We start from the raw sequence: 14119 nt of genomic DNA, 5'->3' as shown, positions 1-14119 counted from the left end.
TTAAGGTGTATGGCACTAAGTAAGAATAATACTTCAAAAACCGCTTGTAACACCATACAGTGTAATATTAAGATGATAATTTGGAGTGAAGACTCTTGTCAATATGTATTTAGTGGGTTCCACAAATCGCCTGGACTTGCAACAGAAAGATGATTAATTACAGCAAGCTCTAGACATTTTTATTCCATTGTTTGGGTGAAAGAGCTGATGCAGTGTTCAAATCCTCAAAATTTCTGTTCCATTGCCATCTAATTGGTTCCCTATATGACAGCTGCCAAAGGGACGGAATTAAACTGGAATAAACTAGGACTATAAGATTATTAGCTGGAAATTAGACTTGGTCAGATGTCTGCCCTTTAATGTGACACTTTCAATGTTAGTGAAGCATTTAGATACTATCATTCATGCAACGTGACTGTTGCTACAAGTTTGTAAAATGCCAGAGAACTGCCAGACAAAGCTCTGTCAGTTGTTGCTCATCTTATATGCAGAAATCTGAATCAACGTTCAGCAAGGCAAAATGAATATAATTTTAACACCACCTTGTCACCATTGTCTATCCTTCTTAAAAGATAGAATGAGAAGAGCCTGAGAGCTAACTTTATTTTTCTGACTTGGGGAAAAAGAATACATGATATTTTATTGCCTGAACTTTCAACTTGGTTTGGACAATTTTTCTCTTTTACCCACTCTGGCTGTTATTATCCACTTACTGAAAAAATGTGGTTTCTCAGAAAATGGAGTAATTATCACCTCCACAAAAGTGGTGAGGGAAGAGAAATAAAACTACAAGTAGCAGTGACTTAATGTTTAGAATTTAATTTGTTGAAACAACAGGTCAATAGTGCACAACAGACCCTTTATCCTGCACTATATTGGTTATTAATGCCATCGTGGTGTTTGTAGTCACATTACATCAGCAGAAACCTCAAAGCTGTTACTGTGGTTTAAATGTGATCACATCAATCTTACTGTCACAATGTAAGAAAGAAAATGAAGATTATTTGAGGTGTCTTGAACAAAACTATACTGGATGTGTGTTAAATGCAGTGGGTTTTTCATTGTACATGTTTCTCTTTATTGCATGCTGTTATTCCTAACCAAACCTTGTGAACAATAAATTTTATATTCTACAGGAATATTTAACATGCCACATTTTAGGATAATAAAATAAATCATCTAGGGGTGAACTTGTACAATCGGCACCTATAAATTTACTAAACCCCTTTAGTTAAATTATTACTCTCTACCACATTATATCCACAGTAACCAAAAACACAATGCCACAAAGCTTCATTCAATTCTAATTGAATAACTTTAATTTATAACAGTTTAGAAATATTACATATTTAAGTCTTTCAGGATCTTTCGATATAGAAAATTTCAATTTTGCAGCTCCTGTCACAAATTCAGAATCCTATGACAATTAGAGGCACTTATCAGTCTATTAGGATTGGATGTTTAGACATATAGGTACTAATAGTTAAAATTTAGCAATGAGGTGCGACAACACATTTGCTATCACTAGTCAATACAGTGTGGAGCTGGAGGAACACAGCAGGTCAGGCAGCATCAGAAGAGCAGGAGAATTGACATTTCAGGCCTCGACCCTTCTTCAGGACTGGGGAGGGAGAAAGGAGCTGGGAAATAAATAGAGGAAAGAAGGGTGGGGCTGGAGGAAGGTAGGTGGGATGGTAATAGGTGGATGCAGGTAGGGTTAGTGGGGATCGGTCATTGGAAAGGGTGGGGATGAGAGTGAGGGTTGGATGTGGAATGAGGCCGGGGTTGGGGAGATTTTGAAACTGGTGAATTCTATGTTTAGGGTATCTGGCTGTAGGCTCCCGAAGTGGAATATGAGGTCTTGCTCCTCCAGTTTGTGTGGCGTCATTGTGACACTGGAAGAGGCTTAGAATACATATCACCAAGGGAGGTGGAAGAGGAGTTAAAACAGTTGGCAACCGGAAGGTGTTGTTGATTGTAGCATATGGAGCTCAGGTGCTCTACAAATCTTGTCACCGGGTCTACGTTTGGTCTTGCTAACGTAGACCAGGTTGGAGGATGCACTGGTGAACCCATGTCGAATATGGAAAGTTTGTCTTTGCCCTAGGATGGAGGTGAGAGGGGGAGGTGTTAGGGGCACGTGTAACACCTCCTGTGGTTGCAGGGAAAGGTGCCCGGTGTGGCAGGGTTGTTGGGGTGTGTGGAATGGACAAGGGAGTCGCAGAGTGAGTGGTCCCTCCGAAAGGCAGATAGGGGCGGGGAGGGAAATATTTCTTTGGTGCTGGGTCAGATTGTAAGTGGTGGAAATGGTGGAGGATGATGCACTGGATGCAGAGGTTGGTGGCGTGGGTTGTGAGGACCCAGGGGACTCTGTCTTTATTTTTGTTGGGGGGAGGGGGGTTTGAGGGCAGAAGTGTGGGAAATGGAAGAGATGTGGTTGAGAGCGTTTTCGATCAACGGAGTGGTGAAGTTGAGGTCTTTGAAGTAGGAGGACATCTGGGATGTCTGTGAATGGAACGCTCCATCTTGGGAGCAGATGCAGCGGAGGCGGAGGAATTGGAAGTAAGGGATCGCATTCCTGCAGGAGGGTGGGTGAGAGGAGATGTAGTCAAGGTAGCTGTGGGAGTCGGGTGGTATTGAAATAGGTGTCAGTGCAGGGATGGTTACTGGATATGGGAAGGGGAGGGAGGTATCAGAGATGGTCCAGGTGAATTTGAGGTTGGGGATGAAAGGTGTCAGTAAAGTTGATGAACTGTTCAAGCTCCTCAGGGGAGCACAAAGCGGTGCTGATACAGTTGTCGATGAGGTGAGGGATGGTGCCAGTGTAACAGCGGAAACGAAGCCTCCTTTGTTATTACTAGGTTTTTGGAGTTTTACCCAAGGAAAACATTCTGAATATACTTCCTTTGAAAAAAAAGTAAAATATACGTATATTTGAATACATGCAGAAATGTATTGTTACCACTCTTCCTGTTTTAACCACAGTGCTATTTTCACTCTTCACTGTAATCATTTGTCCTAAATAAGTTGTCTCTATAGATGACAGGCATACATTACAGTCATAGAAATGATGAATTACAGATGAAGTCACAATTCCAATTAAAACTAATGCTCTCATATCTTTCTGTATCGTTCAGTAACTTTTTTTTAAATGATGGCACCAAATTTTTATATCAAACACTTCCCTTCAAAAGTCAGGCCGTTGTTTCTAAAGAGGAACTTTCAATATAAGTGAATATCACAAGGATGTTAATTTTAGAATAGAATGAAGTACATTTATGTGTGAACTCCTTGTGACTGATGAGAATTCTATTATCCCTTGCTCTTAAGGCAGGAATTTCATGACCAAGTTGTTTCTATATTAAGTATTTACCATTTAAAAAAAAAATCTTTCTATCAATCTGTATAGATTTGAGTTTTTTTTAATTGAAGTTGTGGTTAATGTTTACATTTTTCTTCAGTCATAAAGGTTGCCTGTCAGAATGTAATTTTGATTTTTAAATGTATTTTGTGAATTGATGAAATCTTGGTTTCAGCTTGCCTTAAATTGATACTTTGTGCTTCAGTCTTCTGTGATGTCTGTTGCTTCTGTTAGCTATACACCTTACAAATTTTTTCTCTTGGGCTGGTTGAAGTCGCATACTGGTGTTGTTTGAAGAACAGAAGGTCACTCTGAAATTTTAAACAAAAAATGTTAATGCTGGTCTATTTTAATTAAGTTGAACAGTTTGTGAACTATTTAATCATTGTAATTGAGTAGCTAAGAACCATTTCATCATGCCCCTTCTCTCTATCAATGATCTATTATTAATGCTTTAGAAACAAGATAGTAAAAAGAGAATTTAAAAAATAAAACTGAAGTACCAAAATACCTTTGTGGCAATATTGAAAGTGATCAGAGCTTGGCATAATTTGAAAAATGCACATCATTTTGGTCTACTTGAAGAAAAGTGAAAACATTCAAAAATGATGTAAATAGTTTTGATAAAATCCTATACTACACATTTACTAATTCCAAAACCCTAAACTGTAAATAAAAGCTTCAAAGCCACACAGACCATTTTCCTCAAACTTGCAATGTGGCAAGAGACTCACTTTACTGTATGTTGATTTACAGACTAAATAAAAACTGCACCACTGAATTAACAAGTGTGAAGCATTGAAAAAGGTACAGAAAGCAATACAAGTTTAAATCATAATTGATCTGATTTGAGTTAATACATTCTTGAAGGGTTTACTGAGAATATTGTTCAATTTGTTGATATTATTAATGAAAATATTGGACAAGTGATGATATCACTGTTTTAATTTGAGAGGCTTATGCAATTAGTGGTCCAACATCAATACATAATACAGCTGCCAACAAATGCCTAGAATCTAAATAATGATTTTTAATAACATATCTTTTTTGTTAGTGTAAACTTTGGAATAACTATTGCGTAAACCATGTGTTACCAATTTTAACAAAGAAAGAAGGGTTTTCTGTTGGCCCTTTTCCTTTGTAGTATCCTTATGCAGAAAAATACAATTTGAACTTTTGCACTTTTAAGGATTTCAGAGAATGGATTTGATTAGTTGGCATTAAAAGTAATCTGACAAACAGCTGCAGCTATTTTTTCATTACTTACTTGTGCTGTGTTTCTCCAGCTTTGACATGTACTTTTCTCATTACAAGCTCTGAATTCAGATCATTCTGCTTCCATGGAAAATATGTTTGAACAGTTTTCCAAAGATTCATCCAAGGCACAGAGGTTTCCCACTTGAATTTCAACATTATCAAATCTCCAATGTTAACATCAGTGTGAATCAGAAAAGAATAAGTTTTGTTGGTAGTGATGCTTTCAACTCTAAAATAAAATCAAGATTACCACACTGTATAATCAAAAACCAGTGTAATTTCAAAAGACTATTCATTCTGATTAAGGCAGTTTCAAACAATATAGTGAAGGTGTTCCCTACTTGTGGAGTCTTAAAGCATTAAATATCCAAGCATAAGTACTAGACACATTGTATCAGTTGTTCCAGTTTATCTGTTTTTCTTTAAATACTTGAAAAACAAGCAGGGAAACTGCTCCACTGGGGAGGCATAAGTACAAACGTGCATCTTGTTTGAAGAAAATGGAAAGCCTATTTGAAGGAAAGTGGAAGTAGTATATGCAAAGGTCATCCTTCTGTGGACTTCAGTAGATCCAGAATCCATTTATATTGGGACTTTTATTTCCCTTGTTGGTAAATTCGCTTCATTTCTTTCCATTATAGTCTAATGAGTTGTGGCCTTTGTCCTGTAAATTCTTCTTCATTCATGGGATGTGGGCTTTACTGGGTGTTTATTGCCCTTTGCTAGTTGCCCTTGAGAAGACAGTGGTGAGCTGGCTCTGTGAACCATGTGTATATACATACACAGTACTGTCAGGTAGAGATTCCACAGAAACTCACTCTCGTTAGTGATACAATGGGTCACTGAATCTATAATTCATCAAAGATTTACTCTCCATAAACCAATATCTCACAGTCACAATAACTGCTTACATCCAGGTAGTTCAAATTACTCCACAGACTGCATTCCCCAGGATTCCGAAAACTGCTCAGAAGCATGTAAATACTGATAACATTTCAGCTTTATACCAGACAGCTAGATGGTTGCCTCTGAATTTTCTCTCAGCTCCAGTCTTAGCTGTACCAAGAAAATATGGCTTGTAGGCATTTTTGTTTCTACTCTCAACCTCACTGAACAATCGATAGCTTTCTGGGATGTTTTTAAGCTTTTTCAGCAGCTCCTCAGATGCATGCAATTTCTTCTGATTTTCTACAGTAGTAACTGACACTTGATCTACTTTGAGTAATCTATCAAAACACTCCCAGAGGATCCAGCACCTATTACTGGGCAGAATAGTGGTGGAACATCCTGTGCTGAATGGTTACAATCTCTAAGACTGGTAGCTTCTACAGCATGCATAGACATAGAACAAATGGATTTTATCACAACCATGGTTCAAGTATTATAAGATAGAAATAGCTTCATTATAAGTAATTGCAAAAATCTTGTTTGGTTAGGATCAATTCACCTAAGATTGGTAGTGCTGCAGGAATCAATACAGAAGCAATTCTGAGATGAACCAATGACAAGCATTTGAATCCATTCACTAACTAGTTGAGGTCCCAGTTGGTTGCCTTTAATAAACCGGTTGCTCCACTGGTCCCTTTATTTAAAAAACAAAAATCAGATTCTAGAAATTATAAGCCCATGAATTTGACACAAGTAATGGGGAAATTACAGGAAAGTGCCTATGTCATTATGGATAATCAATGTGACTTTACAAACCATCGATCACATCATGCTATTGTGATGAATTTTGTAAAGAAATGTCCCAAGTTCTGGATGAAAATCTGTCAGTTGATATTTGGAGAAGAAATAGTCTGACTACCACATGAGCAGTTATAAGGAAGGTATGGAACCCACGGTGCTTTAAAATAGTTATTTCAATTAGCTACCGATCTAATGCAATAACTTCAACAGAAGGCAATTAGGAATGAACCTGACTGGGGCCTGAATTCAATTGGAGATCCAGAGGGCTGTGTACTGGGACTGTCACTATCATTTTAATTAATGGTGTCGAGTATTTAAACAGAAGATCTCTGAGGCTTTTGCAAGTGCAGAAAGTTTTCCCCAAAGAGCTGAGTGCATCAAACGCCAATTTCTGTATGAATAATCCCCATTTCTGAGACTAGTTGACCATCAACCCTCATGGCTGCTCAGCCATTCAATTAGATCATTAAAACTGTACATCATGACGCTTTACATGGTTGTTAGGAAGATTCCTAGATAACAGGATAGAGTTGAATACCTTCAAAAAACATTTCTTAATATCTGTACATTTTAGTATTTTGAGTTATACTTAAAAGGAATGTGGTTGTTCTTTGCAAAAACACATTTTAGTTCCGTTCAAGAGCAACCTGTTAAAATGAACAGGAAATGCTTGGATGCTTATACTGGGAGAGTATGGAATCTGTGAGAATCTGTGCAGTTACAGACACAGTTTGTGTCTAAATACACATAAATAATCCAAAACCTGAAGGAAATTTTGCATGATAAGTTTTTGCTCATGGGAGATTGAAATAGCTAGTGCCCTCCAGGGGGAAATCTTATTCATTTGACTGTGGGATGTAAATATTGCTGTCTTGGCCAGCATTTATGGGTTATCCCTAAATGCCTTGAGAGCAGTTAAGAGTCAAACACACTGCTGTGGGTCTGAAGGCCAGACCAGATAGGGATGGTAGAATTCCTTCCTGAAACTATCTCCTTAACTAATCAAATTGAAGAATTACAATGAGGTGCAAAGGCCAAAATATAAATCAGATTAAGAAGGAAATAAAATAAATATATTTTAAGTCACCAATGATTACCAGCTGAAGAAATGTGAGCCCATGCTTGTAAAAGCTACTTTTCAGTGCCAGGGAGATTGTCTGCCACTAGTTCAGATGGAAAAAGAGCACGTGGACTGAAGTGAACAAACCCTAACTTCCGTGATGAGTTTCATTTATATAACATCAGTGTAGGATCTTAGTGCTGTGCAATACTGTTAAATTGGGGAGCTTGACAGCTAAATGTTGTTTTCATGCAGCATAAAGAAGTGTGAAGCATCTCAGATAGCAACTTCCAGATTTTTGTGATGATTAACATATGTGTCCTCACCTTAAGTTGTTGTCTAATTTGTGAATAAATAACAGTGAACATCATTATTTCGGCTTCTTTTTATAGTAAATCCTGGCCCAATATGTGGAATCATTTTGTCCATACCAAATAACATTTGATATACTTCCAGGACCTCTTCCACACAGCTGTCTGCTTTCCAGATCGTAGAACAAAGCCACAGAAATAAGGTCTAAGTAATATGTAGATGAGCTCTGGGATAAGCTGTGATGTAAATGTGACCTCAGTCATGTGTTAGTACTCTGCTGGAAGGTTGGAACCTCCACAGCAGAGAATGCTGCTCAGTGGCCTCATCTTCATGAACAGTCTGCTAATAGAAGTTGTTTAAAACGTAAGCAGAAAGCCTAGCCTGAATTTGAATGAAGATCTCAAGAACTGGCACAGTTGGTCATAGCACTAAGGACCCCGGTTCGATTCCACTGTTGGGCAACTGTCTGTGTGGAGTTTGCATATTCTGCACGGGTTCCCTCCCGGCGCTCTGGTTTCCTTCCACAGCCCAAAGATGTTTGCAGATTACGTGGACTGGCCATGTTACATAGCCCATAGTGTCCAGGGATGTGCAGGCTAGGTAGGTTAGCCACGGGAGATGCCGAGTCAGAGGGATGGGGTGTGTTTGGGTGGGGTGTGCCAAATGGTTTGCACTCCCACACTGTAGGGATTCTATTCTATGAATAACCAACACTAAAACAGGAGCTCCCTTAATTATTCTTTATAGTCTATTCCATTTGTACTCTGCATTGGACTTGTTATTCTTTGCTGTTTCACTTTTAATGCAATCTATCTTTTTCCCATTGTGACCAAAACATACATAGGAAAAGCTCCAAGACTGACAAGCATTGCTGAAACATGTGCTGCTGCATTATATTAAACTAGTCTTAAAACTTAAAAATTATGGTACAAGCGTTGAATGTTTGGGAGGACCTGAGCTCTACATGGGGGATAAAATGAAAAACTGCCTTGTAGTGAGGAAATACAATGGTAGTATCTTACCCTTTAATTTAACTCTCTGCTGTCACTAGCTTTGAATGAATGTACTAATGCCATTACTACAATTGTAAGACAGACTCTCTCGTAAATGCAATCATAATGATGCATTTTGCCTTGTGATATGTTCGTCTGCAATGGCAAAACCCGGTGGTTTGCCAGATGCTGAACAAGTGCAATTGATTGTTTGGTTCACCACTACTAATATTAATGAAACGTGCAAGTTCCCTTTGCCATTGTTCATCTACGCTGTTTATTTACACAAATGCTTTTGTGATGGCACTAGAGGCACTTTATATTTGAATAAAGGCAAACACAACTTCATATCGGTGTCATTCACTATTTAGTGAATTAGTAGAAATATTCTGTAAAAGCAAAAGCAAAATGTGACTTGTTGTGATTGTTTGTTATTTTAAATCATTTTAATTCATTATCTCAAATCAAGACAGACCAATAATCTCCCAGTAAAAGTTCTCCCTTGACATAATTCAAGTGTAAAATGAGATTAACTGTGGTGGCTGAGTACTTGAAGTTGAAATGGATACAGCACGATTATTTCTATTGCCACATCAATCTGCTTTGTTGTAGTTAATGTTACTGTAAACTGGTGATCAATTTCTGTGTTTCAACTAATGTGAATAACAATGTTGTATATTGGAATTTTAATGCTATCATACCTTACTCTGTTAAAAAACAAAGTTGCAATGATAAATAATACTCAAGAAGGAGACTGTAATGGTATCAGAAATACAATATTTGTTGATCTTTCTTGAAAAGGATACTTCGATTAAAGGTTAAGTTGTTCCCTGGATTTTAATTGTTGTCTTGATATAAATTGTAAGTTTTTTGTGGCTGAAGAAGTTGATTGTTTATTCATGGTAACTGTGGTGAAATTTGTTTATTGAATGAAACATTAAGCATTAATATTAATTATGGTATCTATTCAGTATTTAATTTGTGTATGCATACTTGCATCTTTTATGTAATAATTGTAATATTAAATTCTAATATCAGTGCTTACAAATCATGCATGAACTTTTTCCAAACACTTTAGGAAGGATGTGAGGTGTGTTCTCACCTAGAAAATGCAGCGATTTAAGATTTGGTCCTGATACCAAATAAGTTGAAAACAGGGTACTGACAAATGTACTGGGATTCTTCTAATACTCAATATTGGACATTCAGAATTTATTGTCTACTTAAAGTAATAGTTATATTGGGGCTAGACGTGCCACATAAAGAATTTGAAGGTTGAACTCATCTCATCAATAACCCAAAATGTTGTCCCTCAAAATAAAGAATTAATTGGTCGAGGGAGTCCTTTAGAGAATTTTTAAAACACCATCACTACATATTTGTATTTGCTGCTATCCTCCTGAATATTTGATGCCTCATCTCTTCTTAAATACAAGAATTTTATTTCTGCAGTATTTAATTGTTTTCAATCTGGAGAGCAGATTCTGCGTTTCAGCTTGTATGAATAACTCACAATAAACAAATACAACTTTTCTTTATTGAAGATGTGACTAATTCCTTTGTAACAATCATTTTTGGAAAGGTTTTTGGCTGACCATATTTATTAGAACAAGACTGGCTGACTGCTAAAACACTTTTTGTGATTGCATCTCTAGAGTATAATTTTATTTGTTCATGGGATGTGAGTTTTTCTGCTAAGGCCAGCATTTACTTCCCATCCCTAATTTATATCTATTCACATAGATAAAATGCTCACAAAAGGAACCCTATGGTATGCAATTTCAATGTTTTTCTGCCTTTAGAAACCGTACTGAACTACCAGATGAAATTCTTACATGCTCCGCACAATATAGAATTAATAAAATGGGAAACAAATTGAATAAAACAAATTATTTATAGATTCTTGAAGAAAACATAATACTCACAAGTTGATTGGTATGTTTTCAACTTCACCTTCTGTTCCAACCAAGGAAACTTTGAGAAATATTCCTTGTTTATTGTGCTCTGTGTGTTTGATGAAGCGAAACTTGAATTGGTAATGATAAACTGAGAAAATTGGAATAAATAATTTGAGTTGAAATTTGTTTTATTATAATGAAACACATATAGTTCAAAAAGTTACCACAGTACTTTTTCACTCCTGATTTTAATCTCCCCTTTCCTGAATGTATTAACTTTTGCTGGAGTACAGCCGATCGATACCTGACCTCTCAAATCTTATCCATGTGCCCTTCCTTTAAAAGTGTTGTTAGGCTATTTGATCATATCATTGCTAGTACCAATCTTACTGACACATAATGCATACTTGTGCTTTGTTGTCTGTAAATATAGTTTGAAATGGAGCCAGAACTGACTTCTCATTTCTGCAGCCTTGGCAATCCACTGCTGTACCAGCTAAGATCAACTAAGTGGAAAAGAGATTTAAATCCAGGAAGGTGTTCATTTGAGTATTTAATATTACATCTGAACAGCAACATTGATACATTTTTTTGTTCCAGAGCAAGCAATGCAAACATTTGGACACATTACCTTTGTATGGCATATTAGCACGGGTTTTCAAATACATCTTCTTGCTTCTTTGCGTATGGACCCTTTTCATATTATAGCCTAATGTGTTGCATCGATTCTTCCTGCAGTTTAAACAGACTCCTTTGTTAAATGTGCTCAGGTCATTGCATTGATATGCAACAATTTGCTTGTCTTCGTTTAGCAAAGAATCGATGAATAAGTGCACGGATCGCTCATGTGCACACTTCACAGTTTGTGTAATACCTGTGGAACAATGAAATAAAATGAACAGTTGCTACAACAACCATCAGTTTAAAGTTTGAAAAAATATCAGCAACTGTAAAATAATTGGCACCTCTTTCATGCTGGATGGCATGTGATGTAAAACTGCCTGCAGCTTAACACGAGGCAGGAACAAAGGCGATCATTGACTATCTGGAGATGCTATTTTGATCAATAAATAGTATCCACCATTACCCAAGTACATACTATAGAGATGAATCTTTCATTATGTTAGATTAAGATTCTTCTCACAAGTGATTAGAATTCTCACACTATGATTCTGAGTTGAATTTTTCAGTTCACTGCATGTGCTTGGAAATTGAGCAAAGTAGTTTAGATTCGCTGGTGTATTTTAATGCCAGCAACAAACCATTAGGATAACACTAGTGAAAAAATGTGCAAACCTCTCATGCGCATAAGGAAGTCTAGCTTTGTATGCCAATGGGGTTTTTCATTAATTAAACACTGGATTATGTAGTAATGGAAATAAATACTAATTCATAAACTGCATCTAGTTTAATGAATATTTCACTACAACCTTCATTTATCCAACTGTTGACAGAGAAGATAGTTATACTATGGACTTTTCAATGTTGGGGAATGAGTACTGAATTAGAGAGAATTACAGGACACCTGTTCCCTCACTTCCAACATCGCAGAACCCAAAAGTGCACCCTCTCACCACACCCTCCATACAAACGATGACGGTTCTTTTTGTCCACAATGTTGAATCCAGTGATACAGGCTTGGAATTGACAAATATTTGCACAAGCAAGCCAAGACATTTCTGCAAATAGCCATTCCTGCAAAAATGGTGGGCTGGAATGTAGACTATCCACTAATGAGACACATCATATCCAAGTTATCTTTTAGTTTCAAATTGGCATGGTACTGGCATGGATAGAGGATTGGCTGACTAGCCAAAGGCAGAGAGTGGGGATAAAGGGGTCTTTTTCAGGATGGCAGCCAGTGATGAGTGGAAGTCCAAGGGGGTCAGGTGGGACCTCAACTATTCATGTTATAGACTAATGATCTGGGCAAAGGAACTGAGAGGACTGTTGCTAAGTTTGCAGAAGACACAAAGATAGGTAGAGAGACAGGTAGTGTTGAGGAAGTGGGGAGGCTCAGAAGGCCTTGGACAGGCTGGGAGAGTGGTCAAAGAAGTGGCAGATGGAATACAATATAGGAAAGTTATGAGGTTATGCACTTTCGTATGAAGAAAAGAGGTGTAGACTATTTTCTAAATAGAGTCATACAGTGAGACAGCATGCAAACAGACCCTTCAGTCCAACTAGTCCATGCCAACCATGTTCCCAAACTAAACTAATCCCACCTGCCTGCGCTTGGCCAAATATCCCTTCAGACATTTTCTATTCATGAACTTATCCAAAGTCTTTTAAATGTGGTAACTGTACCTGCATCCACCACTTTCTCTGGCAGTTCAATGGGAAAAGGCTGTGGAAATCTGAAGCACAAAGCGATGTAGAAGTTTTAGTTCAGAACTCTCTTAAGGTTAACACATCGGTTCAGATGGTAGTTAGGAAGGCAAATGCAATGTTAACATTTATTTCAAGAGGGATAGAATACAAGATCAGAGATGTACTGCTGAGGGTATATAAGGCTCTGGTCAGACCGCATTTTGAATACAGTGAGCCGTTTTAGGCCCTGTATCTAAGGAAGGATATGCGGCATAGGAGAGGATCCAGAGGAGGTACACAAAGATGAACCCGAGGATGAAGGGCTTGTCAGATTAGGAGCAGTTGAGGACTCGGGGTTTGTACTTGATGCAATATAGAAGAATAAGGGGTCATCTGATTGAAACTTATAGAATATTGAGGAGCCTGGATACAGTAGACATGGAGAAGATGGAGCTGAAATTGAAGCGAGGACCCAGTACAGAAGTTAGTGCAATGTTGGTCTGAGGCAACGGAAGTGTTTCTATTGGACTGCTTACAGTCAGTCGACTGATCCATATTCAAGAACTCAGTGGCCGACTTAAACAAGTATGCCACTACTGTTACAGACTTCATTAGTAAGAGTGTAGAATACTGCGTGCCTAATATTCCCTAACCAGAAACCATGGATGATCCACTGTGTACTGAAATCCAAGTCTGAGGCACTCAGGTTGGGCAACCCTGGCCAATACAGGAAATCCAGGTACGGCCTTTGTAAGGCCATCAAAAGGAAATACAAAACTAAGCTTGAGACCCAGACCAAACACACAGATACCTGCTGTTTGTGGCAAGGTTTACACAATATAATGGGTTACAAAATGAAGTCGAACAGAATGTAACACAGTGTGGAGCTGGAGGAACACAGCAGGCCAGGCAGCATCAGAGGAGCAGGAAAGCTGAAGTTTCGGGTCAGGACCCTTCTTCAGAAATGGGGGAGAGGAAAGGGGCTCTGAAATAAATAGAGAGGGAGGGGTTCAGGCTGGGGAAGGTAGGTGGGATGGTGATAGGTGAGTGCATGTAGGTAGTGGTGGGGATTGGTTAGTGAGGTGGGAGGAGTGGATAGGTGGGAGAGAAGATGGACAGGTCAAGGAGGCAGGGATGAGAGGGAGGGTTGGTCATGGGATGAGGTTGGGGGTGGGGAGAGTTTGAAGCTAGTAAAGTCCACATTGAGACCATTGGGTTGTAGGCTCCCAAGGCGGAATAT

General features: G+C 38.1%; 1 protein-coding gene across 1 annotated transcript in view; it reads right to left on the bottom strand.

Annotated features, from left to right (window-relative positions):
• Nucleotides 1-3418: 3418 nt before the first annotated feature.
• Nucleotides 3419-14119, bottom strand: part of lipca (lipase, hepatic a) — a 74379-nt gene continuing 63678 nt past the window's right edge. Inside the window, exons 6-10 of the mRNA XM_048615925.1 lie at nucleotides 11201-11443; nucleotides 10620-10717; nucleotides 6516-6540; nucleotides 4629-4845; nucleotides 3419-3672 (exon numbers count right to left, since the gene is read on the bottom strand). Of these exons, the coding sequence (XP_048471882.1) occupies nucleotides 3543-3672; nucleotides 4629-4845; nucleotides 6516-6540; nucleotides 10620-10717; nucleotides 11201-11443 (713 nt within the window). The 3' untranslated portion in view covers nucleotides 3419-3542. The remainder of the gene's footprint in view (nucleotides 3673-4628; nucleotides 4846-6515; nucleotides 6541-10619; nucleotides 10718-11200; nucleotides 11444-14119) is intronic.

Source organism: Rhincodon typus, chromosome 33, assembly GCF_021869965.1.
Source record: "Rhincodon typus isolate 14 chromosome 33, sRhiTyp1.1, whole genome shotgun sequence".
In the NCBI taxonomy this organism is placed as follows: Eukaryota; Metazoa; Chordata; class Chondrichthyes; order Orectolobiformes; family Rhincodontidae; genus Rhincodon; species Rhincodon typus.
This window is presented reverse-complemented; position numbering and strand designations above follow the sequence as displayed.